Source organism: Geospiza fortis, unplaced genomic scaffold (assembly GCF_000277835.1).
Source record: "Geospiza fortis unplaced genomic scaffold, GeoFor_1.0 scaffold23, whole genome shotgun sequence".
In the NCBI taxonomy this organism is placed as follows: domain Eukaryota; kingdom Metazoa; phylum Chordata; class Aves; order Passeriformes; family Thraupidae; genus Geospiza; species Geospiza fortis.
Window position 1 is genome coordinate 14230320 of NW_005054303.1, and position 14452 is coordinate 14244771.

General features: G+C 49.5%; 1 protein-coding gene across 4 annotated transcripts in view; it reads left to right on the top strand.

The window, feature by feature from the left end:
* The window catches only part of FERMT2 (fermitin family member 2), a 49060-nt gene extending 48515 nt beyond the window's left edge, over positions 1-545 (top strand). For all 4 annotated transcript variants that reach the window (XM_031066295.1, XM_031066293.1, XM_014311859.2 and 1 more), the window contains one exon: positions 265-545. In XM_031066295.1, the coding sequence (XP_030922155.1) occupies positions 265-489 (225 nt within the window). In that variant the 3' untranslated portion in view covers positions 490-545. The remainder of the gene's footprint in view (positions 1-264) is intronic.
* Positions 546-14452: the final 13907 nt, after the last annotated feature.

The window sequence follows — 14452 nt, forward strand, 5'->3', positions numbered from 1 at the left end:
TCCTGTCCCTCCATCCCTTGTCCCCAGTCCCTCTCCAGCTCTCCTGGAGCCCCTTTGGGCTCTGAGCTCTCCCTGGAGCCTTCTCCACTCCAGGTGAGCACCCCCAGCTCTCCCAGCCTGGCTCCTCTGGGCTCACTCCTACATTGGCACCACAAAATTTTGCTCAGGCATTAGAAAACCATCTGAGCACCCCGAAAATGAGGGAGAAGGGAAGCAGCAGCCCCTGGGGGAGGCAGGCTGGGGCTGAGCTGTGTGTGCCCGCAGGTGACGGTGGAGTTCGCGGACGAGGTGCGGGTGTCGTTCATCTGCACCGAGGTGGATTGCAAGGTGGTGCACGAGTTCATCGGGGGCTACATCTTCCTGTCCACGCGGGCCAAGGACCAGAACGAGAGCCTGGATGAGGAGATGTTCTACAAACTGACCAGTGGCTGGGGGGGAGCCCCGCCAGCCTCGCCCCACAGGAACCCCCATGGCCATATTCATGTTTAACTTTCCAAAGCTGTCCTTTGAGATAATGCTGCTTAATAAAGTAAGCTTGAAATGTATCTTTTTTTTTTTTAACAATTGGATTTTTCGTTGGTTTTTTTTTTTGTTGGTTTTTTTTGTTGTTGTTGTTGTTGTTGTTTTGGTTTTACTTTTTTTTTCTTTTTTTTTTTTTTTCCTTTTTTTTTTTTTCCTTTTTTTTTTTTTTTTGCATTACCAGACCAGTTAATCTGTGTGCACTAATGAGCACTTCTGTTAATTTGCTATAACCAGACCGTGTCTGGGCAGGGTGACAGTGACCCACAGATCCAGACCCCGATGGGCAGATCAGGATAAAGATTTAACTGACTTAAAAAAGCCAATTTTCGAAGAGAACTCTAAGCCATCTTCTTGTAAAGCCATCCAGGGCTAACCTATATGAAGTCTATTTATCATGTTTAATGCATGAGTGTTTTATTTCCTTTTTTTTTGTGTTTTTATTCTGTACATTTGACCTGTTTGAAGTCGTCCTGCTCCCAAGCAGAGCTGCCATCTCTCCTCTCACACTATACCAGGACTCTGAAGGTGCCTGACATGACTTTGAGGATAGTTTTGTGTGGCCTCAAAGATGATCTTCTGTTAGTCTGTTATAGCTTGGTTTTATTTGTTTAACTTGCCTTTTGATAATCATTTATATTGTCTTTTTTTTTAATTTTATTTGTACACCGTATTGTATTATGACACTTTTAGTATTCACCAGCATAGTCACTGTTCTGCCTCTGATATGCAAATTTTTTCATTATGATATGAAGTAAAAGGTTTATGAAGTAAAGGTTTTTGTGTAACTAATGTAAAAAACCACAAATTTTATAAAGTTGTACAGTTTTTGTAACTAGTCTCACAAGCCAGCTAGGATATTGCATAGATCAGCAGGAGCTGTAGGATGTCTGGAAGGGGTACGGGGACAAACCGAGGAATAAAAAACCCACAAGAAATACAATTTCAGCCCAGTAAATCTTGATCTAAGTTAAAGGGGATTCCAGAGCTGTGCCACAACACCCTCAGTAGCTGATCCCTGGGGCCAGGACTGCCAGGTTCATTAAGCCATTCCCACATTAATGCTAACAAGGAGGGATCCTGTGCCCACCTAATGCCAAGGAATATCCAGTGTTGCGTTCCCACAGTCCGTGGTATCAAGACTATGTTCAAATACATTTTATTTTAAATAAAAGTCAGATCTTCTATTTAACATTCAGCTGCCACTCCTGGTTTTTGGGGTCTACCTGTGCTATGGAAAAGCCATAAACAGTTCCATAGGATGGAGCCATCCCATGCCAGCCTTGGGCTCCCTCCTGCCGCCTTACCCAAGTTTGCTGAAACAAATGACACCAAAAAGCATCAAAAAGTTAGAAAATTCTGGAATGGTTTGGGTTGGAAGGGACCTTAAAGCTCATCTAGTTCCACCTCCTGCCAAGGGCAGGGACCCAGGTTGCTCCAAGCTCTGTCCAGCCTGGCCTGGAACATTTCCAGGGATCCCATGGCGGCCACAGCTTCTCTGGGCACCCTGTGCCAGGGCTTCACATCCCTCACAGGGAATATTCCCAATTCCCAATATCCCATCCATCCCTGCCCTCTGGCAGTGGGAAGCAGTTCCCTGTGTCTTGTCACTTGTCCAAAGTCCCTCTCCAACTCTCCTGGAGCCCCTTTAGGTCCCCTGTAGATCCTACTCTCTGTCTAGGCAGTGGGGAGCAGCCCAGGGATTGAGCTGAACCCACCACTAGACCACGTCCCCAACTGCCACATCCACAAAGCTTGTACATCCCTCCAGTGACTCCACTGCTACCCTGGGCAGCTGTGCCAGTGCCTGACCATCATTCCATCAAGGAACTTCCCCTAATATCCAACCTAAGCCTCCCCTGGCACAAATTCATCTCCCCATTTCTGCACTGATCCTTTCACACCTCGTGCCCCAGGACTGGCTGCACCTTTGCTCCATAAAATCCAGGATAAGGAAGGGCTGGCCTGGAGGGGCTGGCCAATTCCTCCCACTCCAACAGCAGCACCCAGGACGTGCCAGGGATGCTCCCAGTCCTGCCCCACACCCCCAGGCTCCTTCTTCGGGATGCAGCAAGTCCGGGCAGCTCCGAGACACGCGAGCGGAGGGCGGTGAGCACGCTCCTGGCAGGCAGCACCAGGATCTCAGCTGGAACAGCTCCAAAGCTGGGTGTGTGATGGGATGGCTCCCTGAAAAACACTCACCTATTGCCTCCCTGAAAAACACTCACCTCCTATTGCCTCCCTGAAAACACTCACCTATTGCCTCCCCGAAAAACACTCACCTCCTATTGCCTCCCCGACAAATTCATCTCCTACTGCCCCCCTGAAAACCATTCACCTCCTATTGCCTCCCTGGAAAACATTCACCTATTGCCCCCTGAAAACATTCACTCCTATTGCCCCCCTGAAACATTCACCTCCTATTGCCTCCCTGAAAAACATTCACCTATTGCCCAGCCTGAAAAACACTCACCTCCTATTGCCCAGACTGAACAATATTCACCTCCTATTGCCTCCCTGAAAAACATTCACTCCTATTGCCTCCCCAAAAAACACTCACCTCCTATTGCCTCCCCGACAAATTCATCTCCTACTGCCCCCCTGAAAACCATTCACCTCCTATTGCCTCCCTGAAAAACATTCACCTATTGCCCCCTGAAAACATTCATCTCCTATTGCCTCCCCAAAAAATATTCACCTCCTATTGCCTCCCTGAAAAACATTCACCTCTTATTGCCCCCCTGAAACATTCACCTCCTATTGCCTCCCTGAAAAACATTCACCTCCTATTGCCCCCCTGAAACATTCACCTCCTATTGCCTCCCTGGAAAACACTCACCTCCTATTGCCTCCCTGAAAAACACTCACCTCCTATTGCCTCCCTGAAAAACATTCACCTATTGCCCCCCTGAAAACATTCACCTCTTATTACCCTGAGTTTATTGCAGGATGAGGAGGTGAACAGATGGATCCAGTGCCCTCACTCTGTCCATCCCCGGGGCTTTCAGGGCTGCAGGGCTCGGCCTGGCCGGAGCTGGGGGAGGTGATGAGGCAGGAAACGCTGAGCAGAAAAGCAGAGGAGGTCGGGGAAGGGCCATGGGAAGGCAGAGGCTGCTGTGAACCACAGCCCTTCCCCACACAGCCCCCGAGGGTGGGAGCTGGGAGAAGCCCGGTGGGAAGCGGTGCTGGAGCTGCAGCAACAGGGAAGGGTCACAGGAGGTTTGAGGTGATCCAAAGGAGTTTTTCAGGAGTATTCTGTTGGGTTTTCCAGGATCTTTCCTAGATGAAAGCTTCTTTTCTCCTTGGATGAAAAGATGCAAGTGGGAATGAGATGTTGGAGCGGAGCAGGGTAAAAAATGATGTGGTTTTCCTAAAATCTGGAGAAACACCAGATAAAATATGGCACAGATGGGAGTGGCCACACGCTGAGGATGGGCAGGGGTGAGGAGGAAGCGTGAGGAGCACACTGGAAAAGGGATTAAAGAGGGAAATGGGGAGAGCTGGAGCCCATGGGAAGGGAAGGATGATCCACCTCAGGGACAGGCAGCAGAGAGGATGAGGAGGTTTGTGCTTGTTTGCTCCATGATCCTGAGCCAAAGGAAAACCAGGATGTGGTGGGCACAAAGGGTTTCCAGTGATGTGGAAATCACAGCTGGGTCTGGGGTGTCTGGGCATCAAACCCAGCAGCAGAGGATGAGGAGGGTCTTGGCAAGAGAAGGCACAGCCAGTCCCAGCTCCTGCAGCCCCAGCACTGGAAGAAGACACGGAGATTTATTTTGCTGACACAGGGAAATCCGGCTGTGGTTGTTTCTTTTGGGTAATCAAAGCAGTAATCCAAACCAAACCCAAACCCAGGAGAAGCCAGGCCGTGGGTGTCCCCAGCCCCCAGGGTGACTCAGCCTCGGGGAGGAAAAGCTGTGACCGCCTGGCATCCACAAACCGGGAGCTGTGCTTGGGAAAGAGGAATTACTTCCAACTTCCAGTGATAAGCACATGATGGGGAGGGAGATTCAAAGCCAACAGGGCTGCTCCAACCTCGGTTTAACAAAAAAAAGTGGCAGAGATGCCTGAAAATGGGACAACTCCAGCCCTCCAACAGCAGCAGGGCCAGGGGGATGATGTTCCTCCCTTGCTGACCCCGCTCCAGGACCTTGAGGAGGGGAAAAGGAAAAAATAAATCACTTTTTGGCAAGGTACTGATGCAAACCGGCTGCCAGGCTGCAAATGCACCTCTCTGAATGCATGCAGCAGGGGATTGGGATGCCTGTGTGAGCCCTGGGGGGTCGGCTGGGATTCCTACAGCGTTTTAAGCCCCGAGTAATTTAATACGGTGCAGATGGGCGAGTCCTGGGGCGGGTTTGGAGCGGGATCGGCAGAGGTTTGGATGCGGCGGAGGTTTGCAGATACTCAGATATTTTTTTAAAAACAGCAATAAAAGATATATCTATATCTATCTATACCTATATCTATATCATCTATATCTATATCTATATCTATATCTATATCATCTATATCTATATCTATCTCTATATCTATATCTATACCTATCTCTATCTCTATCTCTATCTCTATATCTCTATCTCTATATCTAAATATTTATCTATATCTACATCTATATTTATCTATATCTGTATCTATATCTATATCTATATCTATATCTATATATCTATATCTATATTATCTATATTATCTATATAATCTACATCTACATCTATATCTATATCATCTATATCTAATCTATCCCTATCTCTATCATCTCTATCTCTATATCTCTCTCTATCTCTATCTCTATCTCTATCTCTATCTCTATCTCTATCTCTAAATATTTATCTATATCTATATCTACATCTATATCTAAATATATATCTATATCTAAAATATATCAAACATCTCCCCAGCAGGGCTGTCCCCTGCAGCGGGGAGAGGGTAAGAACTGGGTATGGAGACATCCTGCTGACAGGAATTGATGGAAAAGGGACATTTGGGGGAGCTGCTGGTTTGGGGTGATGGGGAGAGCAATCACTGCCCATCCTTGGAAATTATCAAGGTTAAGTGGATGGGGCTTGGAGCAACCTGGGATAGTGGAAGGTGTCTCTGGTTGGAAGGAGATGATGATGAAGGTCCTTTCCAACCTAAAACATTCCATGATTCTGTGATTCTTCTCTAACACAAACACAAATCTGATTTTTCTCTAACACAAACTGATCCCCAAGCGCTCCAGAAGGAGCTGGGTTATTCCCTCCACCCAGGACACGTGGGTTTCCAAAAGCCCTCCCGAGCTTTCCTGTGGTGGGCAGGGGCTGCAAAGAGCTCCTTCAATGACTCCCTAGTAAACCCAAGGCGGCTGAGTCACTGCCGTGTCTCGGCAAGCACACTGGATATTTTCCAGCCTCCAGGCCGGGAAGGGGCTCCTGGGTGGCCAGCAGCACTGCCCTGGCTGGGAGCAAAGATCTCCCAAATCCCCGGGGCACACAACAAGGGGGAATGCGGAGCTTCACCCGACCTTGCCCTGCCTTGTCCGACCTCCCCAAGCATCCCAGGGCTGGGAGCAGCAGCACCTTTCCCCCTGACCTGCCCCATGCAGGGACCCTGTGAGGGCACTCAGGACCAGCAGGGATGTTCCTGGAATTGATTAGGGATGCAGGAAAGGCAGACCTGGCGCCGCCAGAGCCGGGATCCAGCGCAGAGCTGGAAGCACACGCGGATGTGGATGTGCCTGGTTCTGTCTGGCCTCATTTCCCAGGTGTATTATCCCTCATCTCCGACGCAGGAAGGAATGGGGAGGATCCAAAGCTCTCCACAGTCCAGAGTGACAGCACCAGGAGTGCTTTAATGGCTCTAATTAAATCCGGGCGGATCAGTGACCGAGCTCCTGCAGCTCCAAACCTTTCTGGAGACCAGTGGGGGTTTGATTTGTTTGCTTTCAGTCTCACAAGAGCCCCGGGTGCTTTGATTTGCAGCCCCGAGGCACTAAACAGATAAAAGATCCATAAATATCTGCTGGATGTTATAGATCTGAAACAAATAAAGTGCCTCCCCCCTGCTCACAGCTCTTCCCGTAAGCACCAGTGCGATCCTGGCCTGCTCCCGTTTCCATCGGCATCCCAGCCTTCCCTTTGAAATCCCCTGCATCCCTCCAGCTGTTCCACATATTTCAGGCTTCAGTCTCCCCCCAGAAACTGCTCCTTTGGTTTCCCTTAAGCTCTTCTGTCTGGTTTTCATCATTCCAGGGGACTTTTCCCAGGCCGAAGGTCTGCGATCCCTCGGGGTGCAAACCTGGATCTTCCCCTGCTGATGGGATGGGGGGGACAGGATGGGAAACTCCAGTTTAAGAAGGACTTGAAATCCCAACATGCCAAATTCATCCCAGAAAAGCTGCCAGGGAGCTCACATCAGTGTGATCAGCATTTGCTCTGATCCGAGGAAGAGGCTGTGGAGCTGCATTTCAGGAGGTTTTTCTTTTTTTAGCTTGACACAGGAGCAGCAAAATATTTCCCAAATTCCCAAGTGACTCAGAAAGGCCAATCCCATATTTCACAGTGGCTCAAATAGGCAGGAACCTGTCAGATACTGAAATCATGCAGAAAATTTTCCCTTTGATCCCCAGCTAGGACAAAGAGCTGGTAACAGAGCTCCCCTGTGCTGTCAGCTCCTGGTGAAGCTGCAGATTCCCAGCTGGTGGGAAGCCTCTGCTTGGAGAACTCCCACTCCCCCTCCCCTGAGAATGCAGCAGTTTGAGCAAATAAAGCATTTGCTCTGGGTTTTATTTTTGGCTTTTGGTCAACAGCTGGTCCGTCCCTAATGAGTGAGCTGGGCTTTGATTTCCTGCCTGGAGAAGGGGGTGAGAAATGGGAGAGGATCTGGGTTAGAAATTTGACTCACACCAGTGATCCCAGCTGGGATTTACTCCCATTAGTCCCTTGCCTGGAGACATGTCCCAAAGAGAGGCACTGGAACAGCTCAGGAACAAGCTTAGGGGACACGGGGAACTGCAGGGGTGCCCAGAGAAGGGAAGCTCCCGATCCCAGGCTGTGCAAGGACAGGCACTGCACTCCAAACTGGGCTCAGGAAATGGGATGGCAGCGGCTCTGTTGTTCCCCTTGTGCAATTTCTTCATCATCATCACAGAATCCCAGAATGGTTTGAGTTCAAAGTGGCCTTAAATCCCATCCTATTCTATGGGCAGGGACACCTTCCACTGTCCCAGGCTGCTCAGAGCTCCAGCTGACCTGGCACCAAAAACTTCCAGGGATCCAGGGGCAGCCACAGTTTCTCTGGGAAACCTGTGTCAGGGCCTCACCACCCTCACAGCCAGGAATTTCTTCCCAATATCCCATCTAACTTTGCCCTCTTTTCCACATCTTCTTTTGTTTCAGAGCATTTGAGCCCACTGAGCTCAGGTTTGGGCTCTCCCCCACCAGTGGGAACGGGATGCTGGTCCCAGTCTGATGGGAATGAGCCCATCAAATTCCTGCTCACCCAGGGGCAGGGATGGCCAGACCTCACCTGGGAAAAACCAGATTCCTGCTACCCCTCATGGCTCTCAGCAGGTTTAGGCAGGAGGGCAAAGAGCTGCTGGGACCCTGAGGAAAGAGTTTTGTGAGTTTTGCTTTTCCCCTGAGGAGGCAGTGAGGGTGAGGAGAGCTCTTGGGAATGGCAAACCTGGGCAGAAGCCTGCCCATCCCTCCAGGGGGACAGGGCTACCCCCAGGCCACCTCCAGCCCCCTCCATGCTGTGTCCCACCCTGGGTGGCCCTCTGGAGGGACCACATCTGATTCACATCATCTCCCAGCTGAAAATCCTGTGCCAGCCCCTTCCAAGGATGCAGGGGCTCCCTGGAACTCAGCAGGGCCCAGCTGATGGCTGTGGGCAGCTGCTTTATCTCCTGGATGTTTTTCCCCTTCCCATAAACTGGGGGAGAGGGTGGGAATGTGTCTGAGACAGGGAAATTGTAAATCTTGCAAAGCACTGAAGTGACAGATGCTGGAAGAGAACTGGAGGGAGAGCAGGGAATGAGGGAAGGTGGAGGGGATGGAGAGCCAGGGTGGATGTGCCCCTGGCACAGCCTGGAGCAAAGGGAAGAGCCCGGCCCCAGCTGCTCCCCCAGCACCCACCTTGTCCCAGATGGCCACAGAAAATGAGAGCACATGGAACCTTCGAGTCTCAAATTGTCCTTCAAGCTGTCTGAGACCAAGTCAATCCAAATTATGCACTAATTAGGCAGAGTTCAAAAACAACCCTGCAGCATTTCCTGCCTCCTCTTCCTCCCCTACAACTGTGCCACGAGGTAAGACAGAGGAGGAAAAGCTCATGAAGCAGAATTAAGGCAAGATGCTCCATGGAGATCCCTGATTAATCATTTTCCTTTCATTCTGAGGGACTCCCCATCCCCCCCTGGTGCACACACCCCCAGAGCAGAGCTCACCTTTCCCATCCCAAGCATGCAAGACATGTCAGCTCCCAGAGGAACGCTGGTCTTCATTCAATTCAGGTCACTCAATTCCAGGGAAGCAGGGATCCCTCATTGTCTGCACGGCTGCAGGAGCAGCTCCAGGCACGGGAGAAGCTGGAATCTGATGTGTAATAACTCCACCTAGAGGGAAAAGGGACTGGGAGAGCAGGGCTGAGCACATTCCCCATCCTGGCACAGAGGAGGGATCACTGCCTGGCCACAGGGATGGCCACTGGGACAACAGTGGCATGGTCACAAAATTGTGGCTTCACAGAAGGGGTTGGGGTGGAAGGGACTCCCAAACCCATCCAGTGTCACCCCATGCCATGGCAGGGACACTTGCACCATCCCAGGTGGCTCCAAGTCCCATTCAACCTGGCCTGGGACACTTCCAGGGATGCAGGGGCAGCCACAGCTTCTCTGGGCACCTATGCCAGGGCCTCCCACCCTCACAGGGAAAGGTTTCTTCCTAATCTCTAATCTAAATCCCCCCTCGTTCAGTTTGAATGCTCTGTCCCTTGGGTGTCCTCAGACCATCAGTTCCCAGTGATCCCATGGCTGGCTCAGATCCCACCTGTCCCTTTCCACCCCAGGAACAGCTGCCCCTCACTGGTCTCACACAGAAGATTCTTCAAGTCCTTCACTTGGGACATTTAAACATATCCCTTAAATATATCCCCCAATACCCATGGAAGAGGAGGGCAAGGGATTAGGGCTGTATTTCCTTTGGGAAAGCGTCAATCCTGAATTTAATGGAGCTTTGGGGAACACAGCACTCCTTAAATGTCCCACTCATGGCACATCAGGTGACAGCGTGGGGCAAATGCCATCTTGGTGCCTCCTTGGTGGAAGGGAAAAGGCAAAAGCTGCTATTTACTCACCAGTCCAGGAGAACAGCCTATGGAATCCACAGTGTGCTCGTTTTGTACAGGAAGACCTGTCATCCCGAGTGCCCTGCCTGTGGCTGATGAGAAAATGTCCTTTTACCCCAAATCTCCAGGGTCACCTGCAATGTGCCCACCCCTGGACCTGCAGCACTTTGGGATCAGAAGCACCATTTGGGCTTCATCTCCCATTTCTCACCCCCACGCCAGATTCATGCTGGATCTGATCCCAGCTGCAGATTTTTGGGATGAGCTGATGCTGTTTAACTTCCCATAAAACAGCCACATCCAATGGAGGGTGAGACCCATAATTAAGTTGGAGCTTTTTTTGTTATATTTTTTAAGCCTTGACTTGGACTCTGAGGCAGGATATTGGAGCATTAATAAGGGGAGATGTTGTCAGCTTTAGGTAGGGATTTTCTCCATTTAAAAAAAGTGGGTTTGGGACGTGGGCAGGAAAGATGGGAAAACCTGAAGACACCAAACACTCCCAGCTACCATGGATGGCAGGGCCTGCTACACCCCTGTGACTCCAAAGACTTTCTGGGCAGTTAAATTACATTTGGCTGCTTGGTTAAAGATGGGATAATTATTTCCAGCGAGGCAGACACGGTCCAGATGCACTTCTCCTTCCATAACTGCACTAACACTATCCCAAAGCCCAAGGAAATGCCATTTCCCAGGCCCAGGAGGCCATCTGGATGGCAGCAGAGCTTTGCCAGGTTTCCTCTTGACTTTATTAAGCTGGAGCAGATATTTAGTATCTGATTATCTGTCTGCAGGAAACACTTGGGGACACACAGCAGCATCTTTCTCTCCAGGAGATAAACAGGCACTGCATCCTCTGCAAAATCCAGGTGCCTGGAGCTGCTTTGTGCAGCTCTTCTGACATTTCCACCCCTCAGGATTTGTTTGTGGCTGGACACAGCCCTGTCTGTGAGAGGTTAAAAGAGCCAAAGAGGTTGATCCCTGGGTATTCCAAGCCCTGAGCATGTTTCCAAAACAGAATGTAAACACTTTTATTGTGGCAAGGATTGCTCTGCTCTTCCTGCCTTGTGTCATGCAGCCGAAGGAAAAGGAGAGCACTTCTTCTCCCCTCATAAAGCAGGGTGTGTTCAGGCTCTGACACTGACATCAAACAAGTGCATGGCTCCCTTCCCATCTTTCTGGCTGTCCTGTGGTCATGGATTTGCAATTTCCCTGCTGACAAATCCAGAGCAGCCAAAGGAGATCACTTTGCTGGAGTTTTGGGATTTTTCTTCCCCACTGCAACAGAAAATGCCACAGACGGCCAAAGGAAATGATTTTGCTGGAGTTTTGGGGTGTTTTTTTTTCCCCACTGCAACAGAAAATGCCACAGTGGAACCAGTGGAGAGGAGATGTGGAAATGAGGAAACAGTGGAAAGGTGTTATTTTGACTTTCCCCTCAGAAATCCTGGCCTCAGAGATACCAGGGAGCTGTGGATCCTTGCTGGCTTTGGAAAGAATTACAGAATATCCTGAGCTGGAAGGCACCAAGGACCAGCTCCTGAAAGGTGCCTGTGCTCAGCTGGGGCTGGGCTCTTTCTCCAGCAGCACTGACACAACCAGAGCGCACAGCCTCAAGCTGCACCAAGGGAAATACAGGTTGGATAGCAGGGAAAAGTTTTTCACAGAAAGAGTAATAAAGTTCTGGAATGTTCTGCCCAGGGAGGAGGTGGAGTCCCCATCCCTGGGTGTGTTTAACAAAGCCTGGATGTGGCACTGGGTGCCAGGGCTGAGCTGAGCTGTTGGGGCTGGGTTGGACTCCATGATCCTGAGGGTCTCTTCCAACCCAGTGAATTCTGTGAATTCTGTGGATCAGAGTCCAATTCCTGGCCCTGCCCAGACCCCTCAGCAATCCCACCCTGGGCATCCCTGGCAGCTCCTGCAGCTCTGGCAGCCTCAGGGCTGTGCCCATTCCCTGAGGAGCCTGGGCAGTGCCAGCACCCTCTGGGGGAAGAACCTTTCCTGAGATCCAACCCAAACCTGCCCTGGCACAGCTCCAGCCCTTCCCTTGGTTCTGTCCCTGCTCAGCAAAGCCCATTTCAAGTGTGGACTCAGCAAAAGTGGCTGATCCCCGATCCAGTTTTTCCCATCCTGGAACGCCAATCAATGTAATGGAGCTGTTGGAACGAATTCAAGGTGATCAGAGGGATGGAGCAGCTCTCCTACAAGGAAAGGATGGGAGAATTGGGATTGTTCAGCCTGGAAAAGACTTCAGGGTGACCTAATTGCAGCATCCAGTGCCTGAAAGGAGCCTACAAAAAGCATGGAGAAAAATTATTTACAAGGGTCTGGAATGACAAGGAATGTTTTCCCACCCAGATCATTCCCCTGCATTGGTTTAGACTCTTGCTGCTACAAAATCCACGTGCAAAAAGATCTGTCAGCACCTGGGGTGGGGAACAGGACAGCACTGGTCTCCAGGACTGACAAACTCAGCCTTGCTGGGGCAGAGCAAGAGTTTTAACCAAAATAAAGGATTTTCCCCTCGTTTTTCAACATTCCACTGCTGCACAGGAGTACTGAGATGCACACACAGAGTGCACTGCTCAGCTGTTAAATCCCACAGGGCACATTCACCTGCTGGGTCAGGATGTGAAAAACACCAATCACTTGTTTTTAAAATTTTAAAAGTTTAATAGCAATAAAATGGTTATAAAAATAGTAATGCAATTAGAGTAATAATAATTTGGACAATTGGATTAGGACAATATGAGACAATAGAAACAAAGAGTTACAGACAGTCCAGGTTCCTTTTCTTGGCAAAATAAGCCTGAAAAAGGCCCCACGTTAACAGAGGATTAACCCTTAAAAGCAACAGCCTGTTGCATATTCATACACCTCATCCATGATGCATAAATTCCATTCAAACACAGGATTCTGTCTGGTCAGTGTCAGCTTCTTCCTCTGAATCCTGACAGTGCCTTTGAGGCAGGAAGAAGTTCATTTGTTCTGATAATGGAGCAATAAATTCTCATTCTCTGACAGATTCAGGTGTCCTGGGGCTGCTATCTCAGTGAGAGTCCTTTCTTTTAAAAAAGTATCCTACATAGCACAGTTTCTATTTTAACATTTTGTTATAACCTAAAACTATATTTAACACACTACTTAAGAGAATTAACACAGCATTACTTTCTAACATAACACATCTAATATTCATTTGAATATTTGCGAAAAGCCAATCATAAAATACACATTTTTCACAAGGATATCCCTCCACAGCCATTGCTGGGAACTGGGAGAATGCTCCTGGAGGAGAATTGTCCAAAAGTCGCTGCATTCCCACTGCAGGTGCAGGAACTCTGCCCTGAGCCTCAGAGGGGAAAGCTGGGCTGACCCCATGTGGTCATGGCCTTGTTATGGCAGGGTTTTGGTTTTAGAAAGCATTGACTTTCCACTCTTACTTACACAAAGTGTAAAATCTACCTCAAATCCATAAAATCTTTCCATCCAGGAAAAGGCACTGTGGTGGGGGTTAAGCCAAACCTCTGGCTGGCATTTTTCACACCATGGAAATGTGTCCACGCTCTCAGTGTCCCTGTTCAACCAGGCAAAATAGCACAATAAAATATTCATTTTTAGCATGGACGGGACATTCCCACTCCTCTGAATCCCTCAAAACAAACAAGAAGGGATAGGAGGGGAAACTCACCCTCAGTTTGTGCCTTTCCCTCCCAAGAAAAGGTTAAATATTGCAGTGGTTCCTCTGGCTGCAATCTGAGCTTCGCCCCCGGATTTTGGGTGTGCCTGGAGCGAGGAAGGTCGGTGTGTGTCATCTGGTCACTCTGGGCCTGAAGAAGTCAAAAACTAAGGGATGTTGATTGTTTCCATGGTTACAGGATGATTCATTCTGATGGTAAAATAACAGGGGAGACACATGGAAAATGAGAATCATGTCTCAGAAGTGTTTTGTGTAATTATTGCGTTCACCAGTACTCCTGCTGCAGGCTATGTGCGTGCCCTGACCTCAGCTATTCGTAAAACTGTCCCTTGAGATGATCCCAAAGTTGAGGTTTTTTATTGAAAATGAATTTAAACCCTTAGTCATGAAGTCTGTCAGCCTTGGAGGCTGAACAAGGCCCATCCCAGCACAGGTCTTGTCCAAGCAGAGCAATGGAGCCTCCAAAAAAAATCCCACTGAGATAAAAATGATCAAAGTGAGGACAATTGCTTTACATTGGAATAGGGTGGGTTTAGATGGGATATTAAGGAGGAATTCTTCCCTGTGAGGGTGGGGAAGCCATGGCACAGGGTGCCCAGAAAAGCTGTGGCTGGCCCTGGATCTCTGGAAATGTTCAAGGCCAGGCTGGACAGGGCTTGGAGCCACCTGGGATAGTGGAAGGTGTCTCTGCCCACGGCAGGAGCTGGAACAAGATCCTCTTTAAAGGTCCTTTCCCACTCAACCCAGTCGGGAATTCCACGATTCTAAAATTCCAAACCCATCAAACGCCTCAGCCTTGGCATGCCTGAGAGGGTGCAAGGGGTGTGTGTTTGTGTCGTGCCTCGCTGCCGTCACCCTTCCCCTCGCAGAGCCCACTGGGACTTCTGTGAGGATGAAAAGACCCTTCAGTGA